The sequence below is a fragment of the Atta colombica genome, unplaced genomic scaffold, assembly GCF_001594045.1.
Source record: "Atta colombica isolate Treedump-2 unplaced genomic scaffold, Acol1.0 scaffold34, whole genome shotgun sequence".
Lineage (NCBI taxonomy): Eukaryota > Metazoa > Arthropoda > Insecta > Hymenoptera > Formicidae > Atta > Atta colombica.
In genome coordinates this window covers 148,027-173,056 of record NW_017259448.1, presented here as the reverse complement: position 1 = coordinate 173,056, position 25,030 = coordinate 148,027, and the positions used below count along the sequence as shown (strand labels likewise).

At 34.1% G+C, this 25,030-nt stretch overlaps 1 protein-coding gene across 1 annotated transcript; it reads left to right on the top strand.

The window, feature by feature from the left end:
* Nucleotides 1-5,501: 5,501 nt before the first annotated feature.
* LOC108690638 (testis-specific serine/threonine-protein kinase 3-like) lies at nt 5,502-24,645 on the top strand. The gene is made up of 6 exons (XM_018198029.1): nt 5,502-5,666; nt 5,749-5,918; nt 6,064-6,213; nt 6,446-6,719; nt 24,015-24,191; nt 24,398-24,645. Exons 1-6 carry the CDS (start codon nt 5,502-5,504, stop codon nt 24,524-24,526), a joined length of 1,065 nt encoding a protein of 354 aa, XP_018053518.1. The 3' UTR covers nt 24,527-24,645.
* The last annotated feature ends 385 nt before the right edge of the window (nt 24,646-25,030 follow it).

Here is a 25,030-nt window from a genome sequence, read left to right as displayed (position 1 = left end):
TAATATAAATAATATAAATAATTTATAATTATATATTTAAAAAAATTATATATTTAAAATTATATAATTATGATTTAATTAATTAATTAATTAAGATTAAATTATATAATTATATATTTTTATAAATATTTATTAAATTTCATTAATGTTAGATTAAGTTAAATATTATTTATATTGTTACACTCGCCGTGCGTTATCCGCTACGCACAATCGAATCGCCAGCCCGAGTGAACATGCACATTCGAATCGTGGAAATAACAACATGTAAATTATTAAAAAGCATTAAACTCTTTATTAATACTATGGACATATGAATATCTGGATGGAGCATAAAGCTAGCTTATGAGTGAGGGACAGCTTATGGCCGAGACAGTATAATCATACCCAGTAGTGACACTGAAAATCGGCACCTTTGATGTATTCTTCGATCACATGATTCACTACCATGTTGTGAAATTTACACAGTAGAGTTATGATAGAACAGGTTCTTAAATTTAAATTTCTATTAAGCTTTTAATACGTCCTCCATATTCCTAAGTGTACCGATGCATGACTAAAAATTGCAGATCACAAAAAGTTTACTGTCGCTATTGGTTATACTGTGACCGAGATCCGCGCGGCGAAGGAGTCAGCCATCTTGTCCGACGACATTTTAACGCTCTATTTGAAAATCGATATGTGTTACGGTATTATTTGTATAAAAGAAGATTTAATAAAAAGAAGAAATATTTTATGAGGAGGAGATCCAGCTAACCTAATCTAACCTAACCTAACCTAACCTAACCTAACCTAATCTGCAATTTCAATTTACTAAAAGCAGCCATATTCCTGATTGGAAATCGATGCATGCGCACTAAAAATTGGAGATCACATAAAAAGTTCAGTGTCCATACTGTATGTACTTATACTGTGCTTATAACTGATAACTACGATTAAAATTTAAAAAAATTAAATCTTTACATTCAAAGAATGTAAAGAAAGGTAAGGTATGAAAAAAAAGGTAAAACAAGAAAAAAAGGTGAAAAGAAGCACAGTATTGTAGTTAGCAATATTAGTATTTATTATACTTGTGTCTTTATGTTGTATTTTATTTTCAGAATAATTATAGCTTATAATAATTATAGATTTATTTTTCTCATAAAAAAAAGCAAGGACTTATAAAAAAAAATAAAAAGAAAAAGAAAAAAGTAAAAAGAAAGAAAAAAGGTGTAAAAGGAAGCATAATATTATTTAATAAAATATCAGTAATCATATTATATTCTACCATATATATTATTATATTATTATATTATTATATTGTATTCTACCATATTTTCAGTCGTTAGCTTTCTGAAATGAAAAATAAAAAATTTTAAACTCATATCAGACCCGTATCACGGTTACGATTAAGAGATGGTTACGATGGACTCGCTATATCATCATGATATCTGAAATCGGACAATTATCGTTATTGTCAAATAGTTTGATATCCTCCTCACAGAGGAGTGTACTAAAAAGAAAGGAAAAGGAATAAAAAGTGTAAAAGGAAGCATAACATTATATGGAGTTAAATATTATTATTTATATTATATTGTACAATAATATGTTTGTATGTTATTTTATTTTCAATTATATTAGCGATTTTTTATGAAAGAAAAAGAAGTCACAGAAAGAATAGGAAAAAATTGAAAAGAAAGGAAAAGAATGGAAAAGGAAAGGAAAAAGAAAAGAAATAGGCAGAAAGGAAATGGATGAAAAAGTGATATGAAAAGAAGCATGACTTTATTTAGAACAAAAAATTATGTGAAAAGAAGCATATTATTAAGATCAATATTAATTAATATATTAATATTCACATTAGCATATAAGTTGTATTTCATTTTTAGTTATTAGTGATTTTCATAAAAAGGATAAAGAACTTGTAGAAAGGAAAAATCCGAGAAAAAAGGGAAAAAAGGAGGAGGGAGAAAAAGAAAATAAAAGAGATGTAAACTAAAATATAATAAATAATGAAGTCATATAGACGACAATTCAAAATTTCCTCTCAATGAAAAGTGCACTATTTGCGAAGAATTCGGAAGATATAGAACTCTGTCCATTCATCAAACTAAAAGTAACATTATATTAATGATGTAATTTCATATTTTATAATATAAATGTAAAACATATACGTAATAGTCCAAAGAGAAGAGAATACATCAAGTCAAGAGAAAATCAAAATGACGTGACGATTTTTGGATGTAAAATTTGACTATTTATTGATTACTTTAAGCATAAAAATAAAGTCATTTTGATATGACTTTTTTGTTGATTTTTATGTATTCCTTGGGAGTTACATTGTAAAATGCAAAATTATAATACATTAACATCATGTTATTTTTAGTTTGTATCGACTGGGTGGTTTCAATGCTGCCTATATTCTGAATAAGTCCATGAAGAATGATAGTGATCCTGAGAATTACATATGCGATTTTTGTTTAAATAATTAATTTTTTTAATTTTTGTGTTATTTTTTCAAATTTTTATATTAATTTTGTACATTATAATAATATAGTTATATTTTTTCATTTTCTTATCAACATTCCATGAAACATTTTCCATGAAATATTTATTTTATTCATTTTATATTTATGTCTTACAATAAGTATTTTCGTAGGCGAAAAATGAGCATTCGATGGATTATACTTGTTTTCGAATAGTTGGAAGCATCGTAGAAATAAGCGCCAGATATCTGGTATTCGATATTATTCAGCACTTTTTTACTATCTGACCGGATAGCTGGATATCATTATCCGGGAATATATCCGGTTAAAATTTGATATCATTAAATTGTTAACTTTTTCTTACAAATGTTCTAGAAATAAGTATGCATATTCATGATACTATAATATCTTATACATTGTTGCAACATTACAATCTTTTTCCCTATAGGCTTTTTTTTGCATCCCTAGTAGAAAATGTAATATGAAATACCCAGATTATTAAATTTTCTAGTATGAAATAATCTATGCTTCTATGTCATAATGAAAATCGTTGTTAAAATATAAATGTTGTACAATAATAAAAAAGATAATCGAAATAAACATCGGGTTACCTTATTTCTGTGATGCTTCCAACTATTCGAAAACGAATTATAGGTATAATCCATCGAATGCTCATTTTTCGCCTACGAAAATACCTATTAGTTACGCTGGCTGTGTTCGTATTTTAGAAACATTAAAGTTTTTTAATTGCAATAATGTATTTTTGCGTTTTATTATTAATTTTTCAGGACATTTCATATTAGCATAATTTTTTGACTTTGCGATTTGCTTACTTATTACACTTTTTAATTTAAAAGAAAAATAGAATTTAAATTTTAAATTTTACATAATATTATCTTAAAATTTATTAAATTTTCTTCAAAATGATGTATTACTTTTTTTTTTAATTCTGCCTATAGACTTCTAGTATTTACCCAAAATGAACGGAATTTCATAATAGGAGTATTTCCTTTACATACAGGGTGGGCCATTTAAAATTTGGAATTTAATTTGGCTCTAAAAAAAAACGCATGAATATTTTTCAAAATTTATGGCTTTATTGGAAAGGTAGTAGTACATTGCCCTTAAACATGAAATACAATTCATTCAAATGACTTCCACGGCTGGCTGCATAATACCCCATTCTATCAACCCAATTTTTCAGTACATTTTCCACTGTATGGGCGCGTATTTCATCGATGGCAACTTTGATTTCATATTTTAATTCTTGAATCGTTTCTGGCTGGTTAGCGTAACACTCGTTCTTGACGGTTCCCCATAAAAAATAGTCCAGCGGAGTCAAATCGCAGCTGCGAGGCGGCCAATTGATATCAGCATTTCGGCTGATTATGCGATTTTCGAAGACAGTGCGCAAAAGATCGATTGTAGATTGGCTGTGTGGCAAGGTGCGTCGTCCTGTTGAAACCAAATGTCGTCTGTATCCTCTTCTTCAAATTTGGGAAGCAAGAATTCGTTTAGCATGGCGCGATAGCGCTCGCCATTGACAGTGATGGCAACTCCTTGCTCATTTTCGAAGAAAAATGGCCCAATGATGTTGCCAGACCAAAAACCACACCAAACAGTCACTCGTTGTGGATGCATCGACTTCTCCATGATGACGTGTGAATGCTCTGACCCCCAAATACGACAATTCTGCTTATTCACATAGCCACCGAGGTGAAAATGAGCTTCGTCAGAAAAGATGATTTTTCGGTAAAAATTCTCATCTTCAACCAAGCGTTGTTCAGCCTATTGGACGAACCGAAAACGCATCGGATGATCATGCGGCTTCAATTCTTACACTAATTGAACTTTGTATGGCTTCATATCGAGGTCTTTATTCAAAATTCTTCTCAAAGAAGTGTATGAAATGTTTAAGCTTTGAGAACGATGACGAGTTGATGTTGATGATTGTTTAAGCACACTCTGAGCAATGACAGCAATGTTTTCGGTTGATCTTACTGGACGAGCACGTGAACGAATTGCTTTATCCAATAAGGATCCAGTTTGCCGAATTCGCTTCACAAATTGATCGACAAACTGCGTTGAAGGCATTTCTTTCCAAATTTTCCACGTAAATTTTTTATAGTTTGGGTTGAAGACTCACCACTTTGGAAGTAAGTTTTCAATATTTCCCAATTTTGTTCAAGCGTATAGCGACCCATTTCGTAAATGTCAAACAAAATAAATTTCTGATACGTCATAAATGTTATTACGCTTTTTAAACTCAAAATAACCGGTAATTGAAATTCCAAACGCTAGATGGCTCACCCTATATATGTATATGTATAGATGTGTATATGTATAGATGTGTTCCAAGTTACGCATAAAGCGCATGATGCATTATTTGTGTCCTGGTTGTTCACCAAGAGAAATTAATAAAGAAGAATAAAATGATACATTGTGCACAATTCGGAATGCAATCTATATTGTTCTCTTTAGAACTCAAATCTATTTGATTTCGTTATCGATTTCGTCATAAATTTCGATCTCTGATAACTTTCACACTTCAGTTGTCATATGCTTCTCGTCTAAAAAAAAACCACTAAAAATTCGAAATTCTTGTTCATAGATGCCAAACTTAAATTAAAATCTCTCGTGTTTAACAAATAAAAGTTCATACATGTGCAAAGCAACAAGCAAAATGATTTCTTCATTAATAACAGACATTTACTTAAAGTAATATGAAGAAGTTGTCAAGGTAATTATCCATTATAAAATAAAGATTATTTTTTCTTTAAAGATTAATTACTGTTCACTATGCTTATTAAAGAAAAACATTACATTTTATTTATAATAGTTATTTGTTCTACAAAAATTTTGTGATAAATTCTGATTGTGATAAATTCTAATAAAAATAAATTACAACATAACAACTGATTTTATAAAACTGTAGGGAAGAAGGACGAACCGAGCATTAGCTTTAGAGATAAATTTTATCAATTTGAAATTTATTTTAAATTTCCTTTTTTGTAGCCAAAAACATTATTTTCATCGGAAATGGCAATGGTACCAATAAAGTATACGTCGAAAGAACAACAAGTCGGTATGAAATTAACAGATGAGAAAAATTGTGAAAAATCGGAAAAGAAATTGACAGTGCTCGAATCACACGGTTATACACTCGGAAAGACTATTGGTGCCGGATCATATGCCACCGTCAAAGTAAAACTACTCTATTTCCTTTTTTTTCCCTTCCTTTTTCATGTCACAATTTTTTTGAATTTCAAACATTTTTATGTATTAGATCGCAAAGTCTGATCGATATGATTATCAAGTGGCAGTGAAGATAGTCTCGAAATTCCAAGCGCCTGGAGAATACCTTACGAAATTTCTACCCCGTGAGATTGAGGTGGTCAAAGGATTAAAACATCCAAATCTCATTCACTTTTTGCAAGCAATAGAAACCACACATCGGTTAGATTATCTTTCGGATTAATCTTTGAATAGCATTTGTAGAGAGAGTAGCAGAATAGAAACGATTGAATGGAAATTTGCCTCATAAAATCGAATTTTTGTTAGGAATATCTGTCAATTTCTTCTAAACTTGCTTTTTTTCCAGAGTATATATTATTATGGAATACGCGCAGAATGGTAGCTTACTTGATGTTATACGACGTGATACTTACATTGATGAGTTACGTAGCCGTAGGTGGTTTAGACAACTTTTAGAAGCCATCGATTATTGCCACGAGCATGGCATAGTGCACAGGTAAAGAAAAATACAATTATCATAAGCGAAAAGTAAAGTAGCTTTTTAAGTGTTGTTGAAAGATGTGGTAAAGCTTCATCGAGAGACATCTTACATCTAACTTACATCTAACAATAATAAATAAAAAGATTATTCAAAGTCGATTGCATTAATGTTCATAAATATTGATTATTAAAATTGATCTTGTCGAGAATAATTTTTTAATATAATTCTCTCTTGAAAATTCTTGCAGAGATATAAAATGCGAGAATCTACTCATGGATTATCGTTTCAATATTAAATTGTCTGATTTCGGATTCGCGCGTGGACAAATGAAGTTAAAGAATGGCGAGTGGCCTCTCAGTACAACCTACTGTGGTAGTTATGCTTATGCGTCACCCGAAATTTTACGTGGCATCCCTTATCAGCCTCAACTCTCTGATATATGGTCCATGGGCGTAGTACTTTATGCTATGGTTCATGGTCGACTGCCATTTGACGATACAAATTATGCGCAACTGCTAAAGGTACCCAGGTATATGCCAAGATTGATATATCCAGCGTATACTTAGATCGATTCTAAAGGCTTAAATACAATAGGCACAGGCAATAGGCAAAGGCAACAGTAAATAACGAGCAATCAGAGTTTCAGTGTGTAAGTTCGATATTATATTCCAGAACTCTGATTGGAGCTCGTTATTTTCTGTTTCCTGTGCCTGTTGTGTTTAAGTTACCTTATGTTACTTCACCTCCGATTTCGATGAAATTAGGTTCATTCGTTGCATAAAATGAAAGAATCTGACAGAAAAAAATCTGAGACTGCTTGACGAAGCGAAATATTGAATATTAAAGTTGACTAAAATGTTACTACGTAACATGATCATTAATCTGTGTATAGTAGAATGTATAGACTAGTGCTTATTGGTTCGGGATGGCTAATAAATAACATATTCTACCCGCTTGGGATCTAATCGCCTAGAAGTTGCAGTGTCTATTTAGAATATTTCTAACTCATGAAGGCTGGTCAAAGTCTCGCTACAAATGCTTTGAAGCATTTGATGGACCAATTAGAAAAAAGAATTTTACAAACTGATCAATTAAAAAACGTTTCAAAACATTTGCAGCATCGTGTTGACCTGAAGACAGTGAGGATTTCACACAATAAAAGAAACAGGGAACAGAGAACAGAGAATAAGAATTTCAACCTATCAGAAATTGTGTATTCCAAATGAATACAATTCCACAATACATGATTTTTGATAGGTTGAAATTCTTATTCTCTGTTCTCTGTTTTTTGTTCCTTTTATTGTGCGGGATCCCTGAGATATGAGAACCATAAAGCTTATACTACTAGAGGGGAAATACGGACGAATTGTGAGCAAGACTGAGAGACTAAAGAAAGATGTATTTCTCTTCTATCCTCTTTTGGCACATGCGCAGAAAGAAAAAAAGTTATTGAGCAGGACAGAAATATATACATCTTCTATTTCTCAAGGTTTGTTAGCGTCGGAGCACTTGGATCATGTAAGGTGGCGATTGGATAGTTTCATGTGCTCATTCATGTGCTCTAATGTTCAGTGACACGAACGGACAAATGAGCATATTACCTAATCTATGAACCACTTGATGAATGGATCGAACATGTGCCTTGTTTTGTGTCAGGTATTTTGTGTTTCCTTATTTGAAAAGAGTTTTTATACCAAATAAATGCGCTTTTAATAAATATAAAAGTTATATTATATTTTTATATTATATTGTATTTTATTTTATTGTATTGATATTATTTTATTTTATTTTTTAATTTTGTAATTTTATTTATTTTATTTATTTATTCTTTTTATTTTATTTATTTTATCTTATTTTTTATTATTTTATTTTATTAATATTATATTGTTATATTGTTGTATTTTTATATTTATATTAAAACGTATAAAAACGCATTTATTAAATGTATTTTTATACAAAATGAATCTGAAATACTTTTTTCGATACAGTATGTTTTATTATTATGCATGCAATTATTATGCATGCGTCCGTAACATGCCCCAATCGTACCATTTTCTGAGGTGAGGCAAATCGAACGTGCTCTTAATTGATTCATGGATTATGCTCTAATGCGAACATCTAGGATGCGTTCGAGGAAACGCTATTCGCGCTTTAGCGCTACAAACTGTTCGCGGAGCTGCAGATAGCGCTAACAAACACGATCATGACACTAATGATAGTGTTACGTCACAACTACGCGCTATCAACGTTATTTCTTCCGATATAGTGTATTGATAGCGTTAGCGTTTACAGATCTATGAACGACCTTGTGTAGTGTAGCGTTTAACATTCGTCAAGATTAGATTAATGTTTGAGGGGATTGTTCTCGAGTGGCACCAAACTTCTCTCTCTTTAAAATTTCGTAGAGTAAACGTAATGCGTGAATTTCAAATTTTATTGTAGTGAATGCAATCTCAATTTCTCTGCAATTGATGACTTGCCACTAGGCTGGAGTGAATGTAATTCTAGCTTGTATCATCTTTAACTTTTCAAAGTTTCTACCGAATTCAACTTGTATTTGATTTCATTACAAATGTAAAAGTCAAAGGTATTTTCTTATTACTGACGATTTTTAATTCCCATGAAAAAAGTTACAGTTATACGCTATTGCAGTATAGCATGGCAGAGTATTCCATTGCAGATGCTTATTAGATGTAGATACGCTTCTTCTCAAATTGACAATGGATGCTTAAGGATTCTTTCTTTTATCTGATTAATTTAAATGGCCTAGTTTCCACCGAAGGTTTAAACTGAATCAGAATATAAGAACCAACTAACTATTGGGTTGTCCGGAAAGTTCGTGCTGACTAACCTATATAATTTAATAAATGTATACTAAAATTTAAATCTGCGTTTCAATTTTCCTTCAACGGCACGAACTTTCTGGAAAACCTAATACAATCGTGCATTCCCCTTTCGTTCGATTGTAACAATACTCGACTGTAGTTGATAGTTCTTACATTTTGATCCGAATTAACCCTCGGTGGAAAATAGGTCAGTATAACTATTAATTATTTATTTAGTTTATATTGTTCATTCCGACCTAGTGGCAAGCCATCATAGAGATTGATTGTGTTCTGTTATTCACTACGAGAAAAAGATTTACAAATCCTTTAACGTTGCAAATACTTTACAAAATCCTAAAAATTTAAATTACAGAGAAAAGTTTGGTCGGTAATTGAAAACAGAATCTCCTACATTAACTTAACCTCAATAAATATTAAATCTTTCTGGTTAAATGCTATCAAGGCTACGCTAGAATCGTTCATGGAGCGATCTTTGCTAACGCTATCGCGCTATTGATTCCATGAACAGCGTATCGTTTGCGTCCAATAGCGCGAATAGTGTCTCCCTGAACGTACCCCTAGTCGCCATGTTGATTCCGGTGACATGAATGTATTAGGCCGGAATCAGACTACGCATTGAAGAATGAGATTGAAGATTGAAAAATTGAAATTTAACTAATCAGAACAAAAAGAGCCAAAATTTGTTTGTTCTCATTAATGAAATTTCTATCTTTAATCTCAATCTTTAATGTATAGTCTGATTCCGGCCTTAGTGTTGGATATGTTAGAGATGCGACGCGAACAAACCTTCAGTCTTGCTTCCATTCAAACTTTCATTCATAAGCCATTCTCCCTCTAATGATATAATCTCTATGGTGAGAATAGTTTTTAGAGTTGTCTAGGTTGCAACTTCTAGGCAGTTAGGCCCTAAACGGATAGGATATGTTTTTTTTTGTTCGAGGCAGTGTAACTATCCCGAACCAATAAGCACTATTGTCTATACCCTTCACATGATAGATTTCCTAACCTCAATAGTTGTCAACTTTAACGCTCAATATTTTATTTCATAGGGCAATCCCGGACTTTTTTCTGCCAGATTCTTTTATTTTACGCAAAAACGCGTCGAATGAGCCTAATTTCATCGAAATCGGAGATGAAGTAGTTTCTAAAGAATTATCTTTTTTTTTTAAATTATAAAAGTCACGAAAACATTTAAATATTTATATATTATATATATGTAGTATAAATAGAATAATCTTTCCTAAATATAAAAAAATATTAGTTAAAAGATCATTGTTCTTATATTAAAGCACTAGATATGTAGGTATTCTCATCCACCATTTTGGTTCTACTTGATTGTATAGTACAATTAGTAACAAAGGCACTGACGAGATACTACACCGTCAATCTTAAAGACTGTCAATCCTGGGCAAATTTTTCGGAATAAAAAGGGCTCCAAGAGCCCAGAGGTAATTGAAGAACGCTAACATTATCGACAATTGATATAAATTTGCTATTATTAAATATTTAGTTAATACATTATTAAATTCATGATTTTTACATAAATATGTATATTTATAAGCTGTAATATCCTAATTTTGTAATTTTAATGTTTTAAAATATAGCAACTAAATATAACAACTAGCTATTGCTCTAAGCCCTTTCTTTCATTTTAATAAATTTTATTAATTGAGCGTGGATATTCAAATTTATATAATATAATTATATATTGAAAAATTACAATTTTTTTCTCTGCAGTTATCATCTCTGTTGATAATCAAACTTTGATGAACAACACTGAAATCACAATTTTAAAGAAAAATCGAGTATTATTGAGTTCTAAATGCATAAATATATCTACTAAATTATTAAATCAAAATTAGTGCAATATTATCAATTTTAAACTTTATTATTAGGTGTACAACTTTGTTTCCGCCGTTTTTTTTGCGAAATTCGAGGCTTTATTGTAAAAAACTGGTTATACATTTATGATTCAAAGTATTGTCCATCGCTGGCCATTACTTTCTCCCATCTTTCGGGTAACGTACGAATCCCGCGTCGAAAAAACTGATCATCTTTTGAGGCTATCCACGAATCGATCCAATTTTTTATTTCTTCATAAGACCGGAAGTGCTGGTCAGCCAGGTCGTGTGCCATTGATCGAAACAAGTGATAGTCAGAGGGAGCAACGTCTGGAGAATACGGCGGATGGGGTAGGACTTCCCATTTCAACGTTTCCAAGTATGTCTTGACCACTTTCGCAACATGGGGTCGAGCATTGTCATGCTGCAAAATCACTTTATCGTGTCTCTCGTTGTATTGCGGCCGTTTGTCTTTCAATGCTCGGTTCAAACGCATTAATTGCGTTCGATACCGATCGCCTGTGATTGTTTCAGTCGGTTTTAACAGTTCATAATACACTACGCCGAGCTGGTCCCACCAAATACAGAACATGACCTTGGAGCCGTGAATATTCGGTTTGACCGTCGACGTAGAAGCATGGCCGGGAACTCCCCATGATTTTCTGCGCTTGGGATCCCGTAATGAACCCATTTTTCGTCCCCAGTCACAATGCGATGCAGAAATCCCTTCCGTCTTTATCTTTCAAGCAGCTGTTCACAAGCAAACAAACGCCGTTCAATATCTCTCGGCTTCAATTCGTACGGCACCCAATTTCCTTGCTTCTGAATCATTCCCATGGCTTTGAGGCGTTTTGAAATGGCTTGTTGAATCACTCCCAATGATCGTACCAATTCTTCTTGATTTTGACACGAGTCTTGCTCAAATATTGCCTCCAATTCTGCATCTTCGAAAACCTTCTCTCTTCCACCGCTATGCCGGTCTTCGACGTCAAAATCACCGTTCTTGAAGCGTTGAAACCACTCACGACACGTTCTTTCACTAATAGCGGCCTCACCATAAGTATTTGAGAGCATTCGATGAGCCTCAGCCGCAGATTTCTTCATATTGAAGCAAAAAATTAAAACCTCCCGCAAATGACGAGAATTTGACTCGTAAACTGACATTTTCAATCGAGAATAACTTTATGATGCAGACACAAATCGACTAATGTTTCTATGGGGTTATGTTGACAGATGCCTTTATTGTATGACGTCTATGATCTATTTATTTCGACTATCACTTACCGCTAAAGCCATCTATAGGAAAACGGCGGAAGCAAAGTTGTATCAATTTTAAACTCTTTATTTCAATATTCACAAGGACGCGAACTCCCGTAAGGATATCAGTCTTTAATAATATTTCATCGCTGACAAAGATAAATGTTAATTAAGAAAACTTCAAATTGTAATAAAAATACATTGCATCGATGCATTTTCGCATAAAAATAAAGATTTGAAAACAGTGTCACTTTGCTCCGCAAACCGAAATATTAATTCTTAAAATCGACGATATTCGGGTTACGAAATCTGTCACAGCAGTGGTTCACTGCTTTATAAAAACTGTTTAAAAACACAAATTCATTGTTTTTAAAATACAAATTCTATTTTAGAAGAAAATTTGTGTTTTTACAGCCTAGTGAATCATTGTCATGACAGATTTTCTAACCCGAGCAGTTATCGATTAAGTATTAATATCTTAGTAGAGCGGAGCGATACTTTTTTCTTGTCAAATCTTTATACACGATATATTTTTACACGAAAATGCATCAATTCAATGTATTTTTATCAAAATTTGGGCTCTTCTTAACATTTATCTTTGTCACTAATCGTACTATAATCAATCAATTGGAACAAAATAGATGAGAATACCTCTTAGGCCGGGATCAGATTATGCATTGATGATTGAGATTGAAAATTGAGATTAAAAATTAAAGACTGAAATTTCACCAATGAAGACAAAGAAGTTTTGGCATTTTTTATTCTGATTGATCAAACTTCAATCTTCAATGCGTAGTCTTATTTTGGCCTTAGAGCATATAGACATGGAGGAAGCATTGTGGTTCAGAATTGTGACCAAAATGCGTGTGAGAGAAAAAGATATATAACAAGATGACGTGTAAGAAAGACAGATGTATACATGGGACATTCGTTCTCTCTGTGCATGCTTTAAAATATAATAATAATAATTATACCAATAATAATAATTATACTATATTAACTTATTATTTATTATAGTATCTATCAATTATTATATATTATAGTGTCTGCAACGTTGGGACATGCGCAGAGGATGAAAGTTCCATGTAATCTTTTTCTCTCACACGCATTTTGGACACACATTTAGATCACAAGAGGCAATGCTCCCTCTATGTCTATATGCTCTAAGGAATACTTACATATCAAATGCCCGTTCATAGTCAGGCCTTTATATTTAAGGCTTCCTTAAATTTATTTTCAGATACTCTACAAATTATTTTGGCTACTAAGCATCTAAAGATAAATTTAAGGAAGCCTAAACACGAGGTCTGATGAATACGAGCATAAATGCATCCATATTCATAATCCTTCCTTAAGGAATGAGGATTCCTTGTTCCTCATTTCCATGTTTCATAAAATCTTCTTTGACCAAACAAGGAGCCTTATTAACTTCTTTTTCTCAAGGGAGATTACGAATTTCCTTGAGGAGATGCAGCTCATAATCAAGCAAACCTTCAAATTTAGTTCGTCACACCAGTCTTTTTATTTTCGATAGCTTTTAATTTAAATCTGTATTGATAATTATTTTCGATAGCTTTTTTCAGAAATAAACCGCACTAAAATTATGGCGAATTTGATTGGGAGCACTGATGTATATTAAAGCCGTTATATACTGATTTGAGTATAAAAATAAAATGCAAATATTTCGAATTACAAAATACATATTTTACCTAATAGTACAATAAAATGTATTAAGTATTTCACAATTTAATCGATTTCTATGTTTATTTATAAACATATATTTACGTTATTTTGTATATGTACGGCGGTTTGAATGTGCGTCCAATCAAATTCGCTATTAGTTTTATTTTTGTCCATTATTGTCAAAATATTTAATCACTTTATTTAATCAATAATGCCTTTATAACCTTTATTATTCGTAATTTATGATATTAGGTATGCATATACTATATATTATAACATGCTGCCCTCAGTAGGTTATTAAAATCCCTAAAATATTCCTTTCTTCGAGAAGACAGACTTGAGATCTGTTTATGAAACAAAGAGACCTTGGAGAATCGAGGAATCCTTCATAGAGGCTTCTTCCATTCTTAAAATAAAGAAGGACTATGAATATGGGTGTTAAAATCTGAGTCAGAGTTGGACAGGTAAAATACTCGATGTAAATTACACAGTTTTTTAGACATGTAAAATAGGTATTTTACGTTTTTAAGATGCGATTGCATGAAGCGCGATACGCAATACAGTAACTAATAGTAACTAACTAGGCAACTAGAAAATCGTACTACTTATATTACTATACACTGTTATGCAATTAATGGAATTTAATTGATTTAAACGCAATTATTAAATAAATCTGTTAAAAAAATAAGAGTATCGATAAAATGTGCATAAAAAAATAATATATTAAAAAAAATTCATACTAATGTAAGTTGTCTAATTCGTGCCACAAACCGCGTGCAAACCGCGCTTCATGTAATTGTATCCTTATGACTTCTGCACATTGGAAAATGTGATGCGATAGCCAATAAACTTACAGCTTCTAATGTGTTCATTGGTTACCATCTCATTTTGTCGCGCGGCAAGCATTTCCGCGTCAGTGTGCAGGAGCCACAGTCTCACGATGGCCTAGTTTCCACCAAGGATTTAATCCGGATCAAAATGTAAGAACCAATCAACTACAGTCGAGCATTCCCTGTTATTTAACTGTAATAGGGGAATACTCGACTGTAATTGATTGGTTCTTATATTCTGATTAAACCTTCGGAAACTAGGCCGATGTAAAATATATCGAACTAGAGTCCCTATAAGAGAGTCGCGTCAATGTGAAGTAAAATGGCGTCTAACAGGGACTCTATTAGAGAGAAGGGCTCTAGATTCTCTATTACGTAGAGCGTAGAGTCATGGTGAAAACTTTGATTAATAAAGTGATGAAATTATTTTATATATATCAAAATTATAAATAGGTAAGCTTATACATTATTATAATTAAATTTCGAATTAAAAATATATAAGATATAGATATTATGTGGTAAGAAGGACGAAAGTGACATTCTTATCTTGTTATCAATCATATAATTTTAACGTCTTCTTTGCAGAAAACATGATTATAAAACATGATTAAAACATATTGTCAAAAAGAGCGTTTAAAAGCATATAGCAGTTTGATGATGGCAAGATATTTTATTGTAAAATAAAAGTATTGTTAAATGAAAGTGTTATTTTATTACTATTTCATATCATCACTATTTCAGTTCTAAAATAATATCCAGTTCTATAATAATATTCAGTTAATAATATTCAGTTCTATAATAAAATAAAAAACAGATCTATTTCTTTCAATATTTTGTAATTTAACATAAATTCTACTTGTCAATATTATATAACGTAAAATTTTACTCTCAATTTCTAAAATCTAAATCACCACGTTCACGATACTCAAAGTGGGGATATAATAACATCGATGATTGGTTCCGCCATTTTAATTCAAAGCCAATAAAAATATTGACAAGATTGGCACAACTCTCTTAGACCGGAATCAGACTACACATTGAAAATTAAGATTGAAAATTAAAAACTGAAATTTGATCAATAAGCCCAGATCTTCATATAGATAACAGCGCTTTGACACGGAGTGCTGATTGGTGAAAAGCTAATTATAGAGGTAAAATTTATCCCCGTCACCCGTTTTTCAAGCGTTCAATGTCAAAGCGCTGTTGCCCGTATGAGAAACCGGGTTAAGAACAAAAAAATTTTCTTCTTTTGTTCCGATTGCTTAAATTTCAATTTTTTAATCTTCAATGCATAGTCTGATTTCGGCCTAAGATTATGCATTGAAGATTGAGATTAAAGATTGAAATTTCAATGAGGACAAAGAAATTTAGCTCCTTTTGTTCTGATTGATCAAACTTCGGTTTTTCAATTTTCAATCTCATTCTTCAATGCGTAATCTAATTCTAGCCTTATAGAGACTCTACATCGAACGCGCTCTGTACGCCACTTCAGGTCGTTGATGGAACTTCAGTTATTGCCAACTTGCCACATCGTTGATTGTTGATATTTTTGAAAAATTTAATTACATCATTCACATCTGAAACCTCAAGATAATTGCTGTATGCTGTAAGCTGTTATTGTGCAATGTATACTGTGTGCACAATAATTAAAAAGAAATGAGTCACAGTTTCATGATTTTTGAAAGAAAGATGGTTATGAGCTGTGTTTGATTAAATCTAATGTCACACAATGAGTCACAACGTCACAGCTCACAGCATATCTTGTTTTCTATTAAAATTTTAAAGGTAGAGACGTGTATATTACGTTTTATACATGTATATTATGTGTAACATAAAAAATCCTAGAAATTGTCAAATGTTTCAATTCTGATCTGAGCACAAAAATTGTAACACTTACAACATTTTATCTTGGCTGCACTGTCGCAATATTTAGACAGTGTAGCGTGTTTCCTTGGTTGATGGTAGGCAGACTCATTCAGTGTAATATGTTTCCGTGGCTATAATATAGTGCAAATTTTATGCACGAAGTGGGGTTTTGCTACATGATTTCAAAGAGACGATATAGAGCCAGTGTGACATTAAAAATTTGAAAATAAAAATCAACCGACAGCAAAATTAAATACAATAGCATGAAGTAGTGTACACCATAGTATATGTATATTTGTGTAGTGCAGTACTGATGCAACACTTACATGCAACTGGTGTAGTGCAAAGTTACATTCAGTGTATCCCAAAAGAAAACGCTATTACTTAGAGATTTAAGTTGTAGATGTAAATAACGCACAAACATTGGCGTATGATATATGCCTTATTATCTCTTGGAGATAGCAATAAGTTGTACGTCATACGTGAAAGTTTATGTATTACTTATGTCTACAATTTAATGGCTCCTGCACACAGAACGCGATGACGTTTGCCGTGCGGAAAGTTGGCGCGATAACCAATCAACATTTCACTTGCTCGGAAATAATATATAATTTCCACCGCGTGATAAAAGTTGAACTCAATTAACTTTTGCCGCACAGCGGAAGTAGTATTATATAATTTCTAGAAGTTTTGCAAGTGAAACCTTAAGATTATAGAATTATAGGCTAGTGCGACAATTTCCGCAAGCATTGCCGCATTTTGTGTGCAGGAGCCATTAAATCTAAATAAGTGTTACGACAATTCTTGTGCCCTTACTTACATATATTATATATACAATCTTTATAAATGGGCGAATTCAATGGCGAAGCGGCTAGACATATTTACCGATTGAATATGTTTGATTGGATATATAAGTAACAATCAATTATATTTATTTGCTCGATGAGCAGGCCGCTTTTATCAACTTGAATGCGCCCACATCATAGTATAATCATAGTAGCGATATTGAATGTCGGCATCTTTAATGTAAGTATTCTTAAAGGTTCTCTACATAGAAATCGTAGACGATCGTGGAGTCTTAAATCGTAGGAAACCAACTAACAATCAAATATAAGAAGAATATGATTAGAATTGATCAGTTTCCTACGATTTAAGATTCCACGATCGTCTATGTAGAGGATCCTTTAGGTCACATTCACCGTCATGTTGTAAAGTAGAGAGCTATGATAAGACAGGTTCTTCAATTTGAATTTCTGTTAAGCTCCTAATATGCCCACCATATTTCTAAGTATAAACCGACCTATGCGCACTAAAAATTGCAGACCACAAAAAAAAGTTCACTGTCGCAATGGGTATATTATACTGTATCCATATATTGATTATACCAAAGAGAAACCTGAGAGAGAACATGATAGCCCAAAACCTGTAACCGCAAAATGCTTCCGCACACTACTGCCCTCTGACAAAGTGGATGTACATAGGAACGTCTACTTTTCTACATAGTACGATTATATAAATTAAATATCGATTTATCATCTTGAAAAATGGACGATGTACCCTAAGAAAAGTCGTCCTTTCTCACATTCGCTTGTGAGCTCCCAACTGGCGTGGACCTACTCCTCCTCTATGTTCCGCCTGCATGTTACTAGTCTTTATTTCTCGTTTTTGATCTTTGGCTTGTATTTATTTCCTTTCGCACACATTCCGAGAGGTTCTTATTGTGAGTAATTGCATCTAATTCATCTTATCTGCGTCTTTATTACTCAATTTACTCACCGGCTCTGCTATGCAGACTGGGGAGTCTCATTCGCCCGACCCAACCCGTCATTTACTGACAATCGTCGTTCGGTCTTAGAAAATTTCAATAGCTTTTTCGAGCGTGATAGATGTGTGACTGATTTGTCGAAACCTTTTTCCACGCAGGTTATCAGACTTCAGCAGTAGTTTTTTTTAGAAAATTGGTCTCTATTATATTAATTAGTCAGCGAAAATGGGTAAAGATTCTAGTAAGACCAAGAAAAGAAATAAGAAAAAAAAGAGAAGGAAATCCTTTTTTCGATGTCCCAGTTCCTCAACAACATGTTCGCATTCGTGATCTCCTGTTAGAGTCGACCAAAAGTCTGATTCGGATATCTCTTCAATCAACAATACGAATTGAGCGGGAAGGATGATCTCACTTTGTCGGCATATTCAAGGTGTTGACTTTTCCCCTTCCTCGACGAGTGTCCCTATTACTGGGGCGTCACCGATGACGGTTGTGAGCGTTCGTTTGGCAACGTTCCGTCGCATAAGCGTCTCCACGATGGCGAGCCTTCTGCCGGAGAATCCCCATCTACGCCCTCCATCTCCCGAAATTTAACCTCCGAAGCTCCGGGGGAGCGCATACTGTATAATGAGCAAGATCTTCCCCCCTATTATTTTCGTGCAACGCATCTCAGATGGCGATAGCAAGGACACTCTTCTGGAGTCCTCCTATCTCGTGTTATAGCACGTATTACAGGAAACGAGGTTACCGATGTTAAATTCTCCGGACGCAACAAGATTGCGATAAGCTTTAAAAATTTATCTATAGCTAATCATGTTCTTGACTACTTTCTACTAGGGAGACCTTGCCGCTGCCATCCTTATTTTTTGAATTATACGTACCAGTGTGGTTAGAAATCCCCATCCCATTGGATATATCCGAGAATGATATCCTCAACAAATTTAATTAACCTTACAAGATCTTGTAGCCGCCAAGCGTCTAAATATTAGGGAATGTAAGAACGGCAAGTTATGTTCCATACCCTCGCGAATCATGGTCAAATTCCGGGGAAAATTCCTCCTATGCTCGATTTCTTTCCTGCATGTTAACTTTCCGGTCCTCTTTTATTTCCCCAGAGAGCTTATCCTGTGCTTTTCCTGTTACGGCCATGCCGCATAAGTGCTGACTGCAAAGGCAGACCTCATTGCGCTCGTTGCGATAAAAATAAGCACCCCACCTCGGAAGATTGCCCTCGACAACAAATGCCTCCTGCTGTAACTGGGGGCGAATATTTCTCCTCCTTTCCTAAGTGTCCTATTTATGTGCGGCAGAAACAGGCTTATGTTGCTTGAAAACATCTTATATTTTGAGGCTCGCTCCTAATTTGGTATGGCCCTTAACTCTCTTCTGCCCTCCCACTCCAACATTCCTAACCTAAATGAATTAACTCCTTTCCCAAAATCCGTTCATGCTCATCCTCTCCGCGCTATATATCCCTATCATTTTCAATCCAAAGGATGCTCTGGACAATATTCCGGAATTTGCCCACACTTACCAAAGTCGCACATATGCCGACTATGTCGTGCGGCGATAGCTTCGCGATCTAGAGTTTACTCTTATCACCTTGATGGAAATGAATCATCCATAGCTTCTTCTACGAATGTCAAAAATCATTGTATTCACAAAAGTACCTCTTTCGGTTATTTTCCCTATAATCACAGAAACGATCTTGGTGAATTGCATAATTCAATACTCTACGCACCTAATGACAGAATGCCTAGTGTCTCTCAAGCTCCCTCCCACTATCCCACTACTTTCTCTCTCCCGATCCCTCCTCAATCCTTCTCTTTCTACACTCTCTCCTGTTTCTTCCGATTCATCTTCCAACCCCACGATATCTTCTTCTTTCGAATATCTAATCAATAGATCTCTCATCGATCATTATATTCTCTCTTCTTCTCCATCTAATAAATAATATTCCGGACTCTCTCAAAAACTTGTCTCAAAAACTCAGCAACGGGCTACACACTATTTTGAACACTTTTCAATCTCTCATCTCAACTAACATTTTTTTAGTAATCTTATAGTACCCTTCTATTTTACCATGGTTGCTTCTGGCTGTTTGCGCCTTTTATATTGGAACTCTCGGTAAGAAGGCTAAAATTGAGACACTGGCTAAATCTTATGACATTATCTTTCTTGCTGAAACATGCATCAAAGGGAATCGTGACTTTCATGTTTGCAATTTCGATTGCGTTCGTGCCGACTCTATTGATGAAAAGAGATATGTTAGTACTAGTCTGCAATCCTATCACTCTTTGGATCTCACTTCCTATCTTGACTCTACGGAGGCTCTCACTATTAGTCTCTTTTAACAATTCTAAAAATTCTCGTTTTAGATGGCGCATGTAGACATTCCAATCTTCCCGCATCGCGCGCTGTCTAATCTTATCTCTTTTGTTGAAAAACGAGACCTACTCTTGGCGACTTCAACGCTCATCACCTCATATGGAGCGCCACCCGCGTCAATGCAGATCCTCGAAGAGGATCTGATAACTGATCAACACTTATTTCTTCTCAATCCTTTGTTCTTTCCGATCTTTATCTCTCATCCTATTAGAATTTTACTACATTTTACTACAATCAACTTAACACTGACTTCTAGCATTGCCTCCCTTTGCGATATTATCGTTCTTTTGGATCTTTTTAATGACCACTATCCCATCGAGATTCAGGTTAATTGTTTGGTTAAAACTGCTAAGATTTTCTCTTACAAGATTGTCCCATCTCAGTGGTCGGAAGCTAAACAATATCTTCATGACAATACTAGCACTATTGTGCAGTCTGTTGACTCCATCGGTCCGGACTTTTACAATACGATACCTTTTGCAATCTTGCAATCTTGTATTTAACAGCTTCAACACGTACTTTCTCTTGCATTCCCTTGCAGACAGGATTGCTCTTGATTCTCTAGTACGTCTTACACTAAGAAAAATCTCTTCCTTCGATCCCTTAGTAGTCGCCAGAATGTACAGATGCAGTCAAAGCTCGCAGTGCGAAGCTCTCTTAGAATCTTTAAAGAGACTCCTTGGGATAATTATGTCTACTATCGCTCAATAGTATGTCAATGCCGTAGCACTCTTCGCAAATTTAAGCATAAGAGCTGGAAAACATACTATGCATCACTTAACTCCCACTGCTGAGATTTGACATATGCTCATGCGCAACCGCAGATTTACTCCACCTAACTCCAATTCTCACAATAGTCTTGAGAGCACCGAGGTTATCCAGAAGGCGATTGATAGACTCTGTCTTTCCTTTTGCTCCCCAACCCTCCTCCCCACCTCTGAGGCCTATATAGGCAATCTTCTGTGAATGGATTCTCCTTTCTCTGATAATGAACTGCAGACTGCACTTCACTCCGTCAGAACAACTTTCAGCCAGGGACTGAATCGTTTCAATTTCTGATTTCTCAAGACGTTGCCTCCCGCTCTTCTGATGTACCTCCTCAGGATCATTAATAATTTCTTTTGTCGCTCTGACTCAATAGTCACACTTTCTTGTGAATTTAATAGTATAATAACGGAATAGTGTAATAACGGGTCTCATTTCATGCATTCTTAATATTAGATAGATGATTCTTAACAGATTTTTATTGGCTTATCGAATCCTCTTTCTCCGATATTCTACTTAATAATTAGTTTGGTTTTCACAGATTCGGATCTTGTCAGAATAACCTTATCACATTCATTGTTAGTATTCTGGCTTTCTCAAGAAGCAGAATCGCCTTGTTCATTGATATCAAATTAGCTTTTGATAATGTCCTACCTCGCAGGAAATTTTCTCTTATGAACATAACCTCTCCCTCACGCTTTCATTTATCTGGAATCTTATATCCTTTCCTATTATTCAGTTCCACTAGGGATCCCTCACCGACAGATTCTCCTTCAAGGATAGAGATCGGTCCTTAGTCGCTCTTTAACGTATTTATGCAATGAGACTCATTCATCCATGGAACTAGTACAATTCATAGATGACGTCATCTTTGTCACTAATAAGTATACAGAGAATGTGCTCTCTCGAACAATTCCTTCATAATCTAAGTACTTTTCTTTGATCTCGCGGGTTAGAAATCCGCATAAGACACAATTGATAGTCTTCTCTAATAAGAAAATTACTTCCTTGTCGTATAGCTTGGGATCACTATATATCTCCCTCCTCCAGTGTTAGATTTCTCGGCGTCTTATTCGATCTCAAATTATCCAGAAAGCTTCATATGCAATATATTACCAAGAGCAAACATTCTTCAAGTCAGCTCGGCTTTGCGCGGCATCTGGTGGGGGGCTCATCTCCATCTGCTGCTTACTATTTATAGATGCTGCGTACTTCTATTGAACTCCTCTCACATTTTTGGATTTTTGGACAACAGTCGCCTTGCTGCACTCCAAGTTATTCAAAATCAGACTTTGCGTCTATGCTTCGGTTATCGCATCTCGACCACCCTTAATATTATTTATCAAGACTATTGAGCCTCAAGTTCAGATTTCGGAATAACATTCTGTTATTTTCTCAAGGTCAGCTCCATAACCAATCACCCGGCAGTCCAAAATCATGATTCACGATTTGGCTCAAAGATCGAACAGGCTTGACTACTTGCGTTCTCGTTTTCCGATCGTCTTCATTTTCCTTCGCATGTGATCCTTCTTTCACTATATTCTCGACTGCTATCCTTCCTAATTATAAATACTCATTCCAATCTACTCTTATTTCTCCTTCATTTCACTCTTTATCTAATATCATCCTGGAAATTCTTGACCAATTCTCTAATCAATGTGCTCAAACAGCATTTATGCAGGCCTTTCATGACCTGATTACTGGGGCCACAATATTTTATATGGATGATTCGAAGATTGATTATAGTATATATGTCGGGGCGGCAGTTTACTCTCCGCAATTCCAAGCTTATGTATAAACTCTCTTCTTACTTCAGTTTTTTCTGTTGAAACTTTCGCCTTCTATAATTATCTTACTGGTAGCCCTCGATCTTCGTTTGAGCCACATTACTATCGTGATGGATTCCAGAAGCGTTCTCGAGGTCTTTGCGGCCGTCGCGACCCTATGAATAATTATCTTATCCCTCTTATCAGGGCGAATTTGGAGGAAGCTAGTAACGCATCTATGCAGGTACAACTTCTCTGGATTCCTTTTGTTTTCCGCGTAGCGGAAACTAGTAGACGATTCCTCTTGTGAATATGGATTCCCCCTGCAAGATATCCTACATCTTATATTGTCCGAATACTAACTCCTTTATCTTCGGTCATCCACCGCGTCTCAGAAGAGAATTGTTATTCTAAATTCTTGCAAGCTATTTCCAATCCTTCGGAAAACATTTGTAGATTAATTTTAAATTTTAGCAGTCTGCAACAGACTCTTTTAAATTTGAACTTTTGCCGCCTTCTCGTGCGCAGGCACACTGTTCTGCCTTTACTCCTCCTCTCCCATCCTATCCAATGGAGTACATTGCTTCGCTTGACACTTTGTTATGAGATTCTCGACGCACTGTATCATCAATGCTACTACATCTTGACCATAACTCGTTCAGATGTTCTATTGGACGCGATCTTGACCTCCTACTATTTTCGGAAGCAAGAGCCAATAATCTAAGAAGAAGATGTTCTCTTTCAGATTTCTCTCTGATTATATGATTCATACCATTATTTTTTCTAATGCATTCTATTCTTTTCTTTAGCAAGTACAAAACAGAGTAGTGTTTCCAAAATATCCTAAAGTATCTCGATTGTGTCGTTCGCTCATTATCCGTATATTAGTACCACAATTTGCACGATTACGCATCAATAGTATAAAAAACGATGCTTGGCTCGAGACATCTGTTGTCGCTCAAACATCAATTAGTGACAGATTTATTGTAAGAATTAATCCATGCAACTTACTATCAATGAGCGAGTTCAAGATGGCAAAGTCGTATGTTTGCCGAGCAAATGAACATAATTGGTTCTTATTTGTGGATCCAATCATGTTTAATTGTTTGGTGAACCTAACTGCTTTGTCGACTTGAACACGCCCTATGTTACTTATAAAGAATTGCTTGATGATATCTTTTATGTATTATAGGATGAATTACCTACAATATCTGCAACTAAAGAATCCAAAGTATTTGATAAATGTGTAGTACCAATTGAACCTACCATTCTTCAAGGGAATGAGAAATCGAATGAGGTTATCCAAGAAACAAAAAACTGACTTAAACGCAAAATCATAAGTTTCATGTAACATTGTTACAAAAATAATATTGTAAAATAAAACTACTGAATAGAGTATTAAATAATTATAAAGTAAAAAAAGATATGCATAAAAAAACAGTAATTTCCAAATTCCCTTCTTATTAATATATTATATGCATATGATAATCAGTTAGCTATTTTACGATGGCACTTTTTATTCTTAATTCTTTTTCAATTCATAAATATTACTATAATATATAAATAATAAAAATTAAAAACAACGCAACATACTTATAGTGAGCAGATGAAGTAATTTTAGTTGTATTATTTTCAATTGTATTAATAAGCAGAGTCTGCTTAAATACAATATGCAGTACACAGTACTGCATACACAAACTTATTAAGTAGATCTATACTTAGCAACCATAAGCAATATTATGGTACTAATTATAAATACACCTGGCGCAGTAACTTTATGTATATCCTCTGTATCATCTGTAATAGAAATATCTACAATTAATAT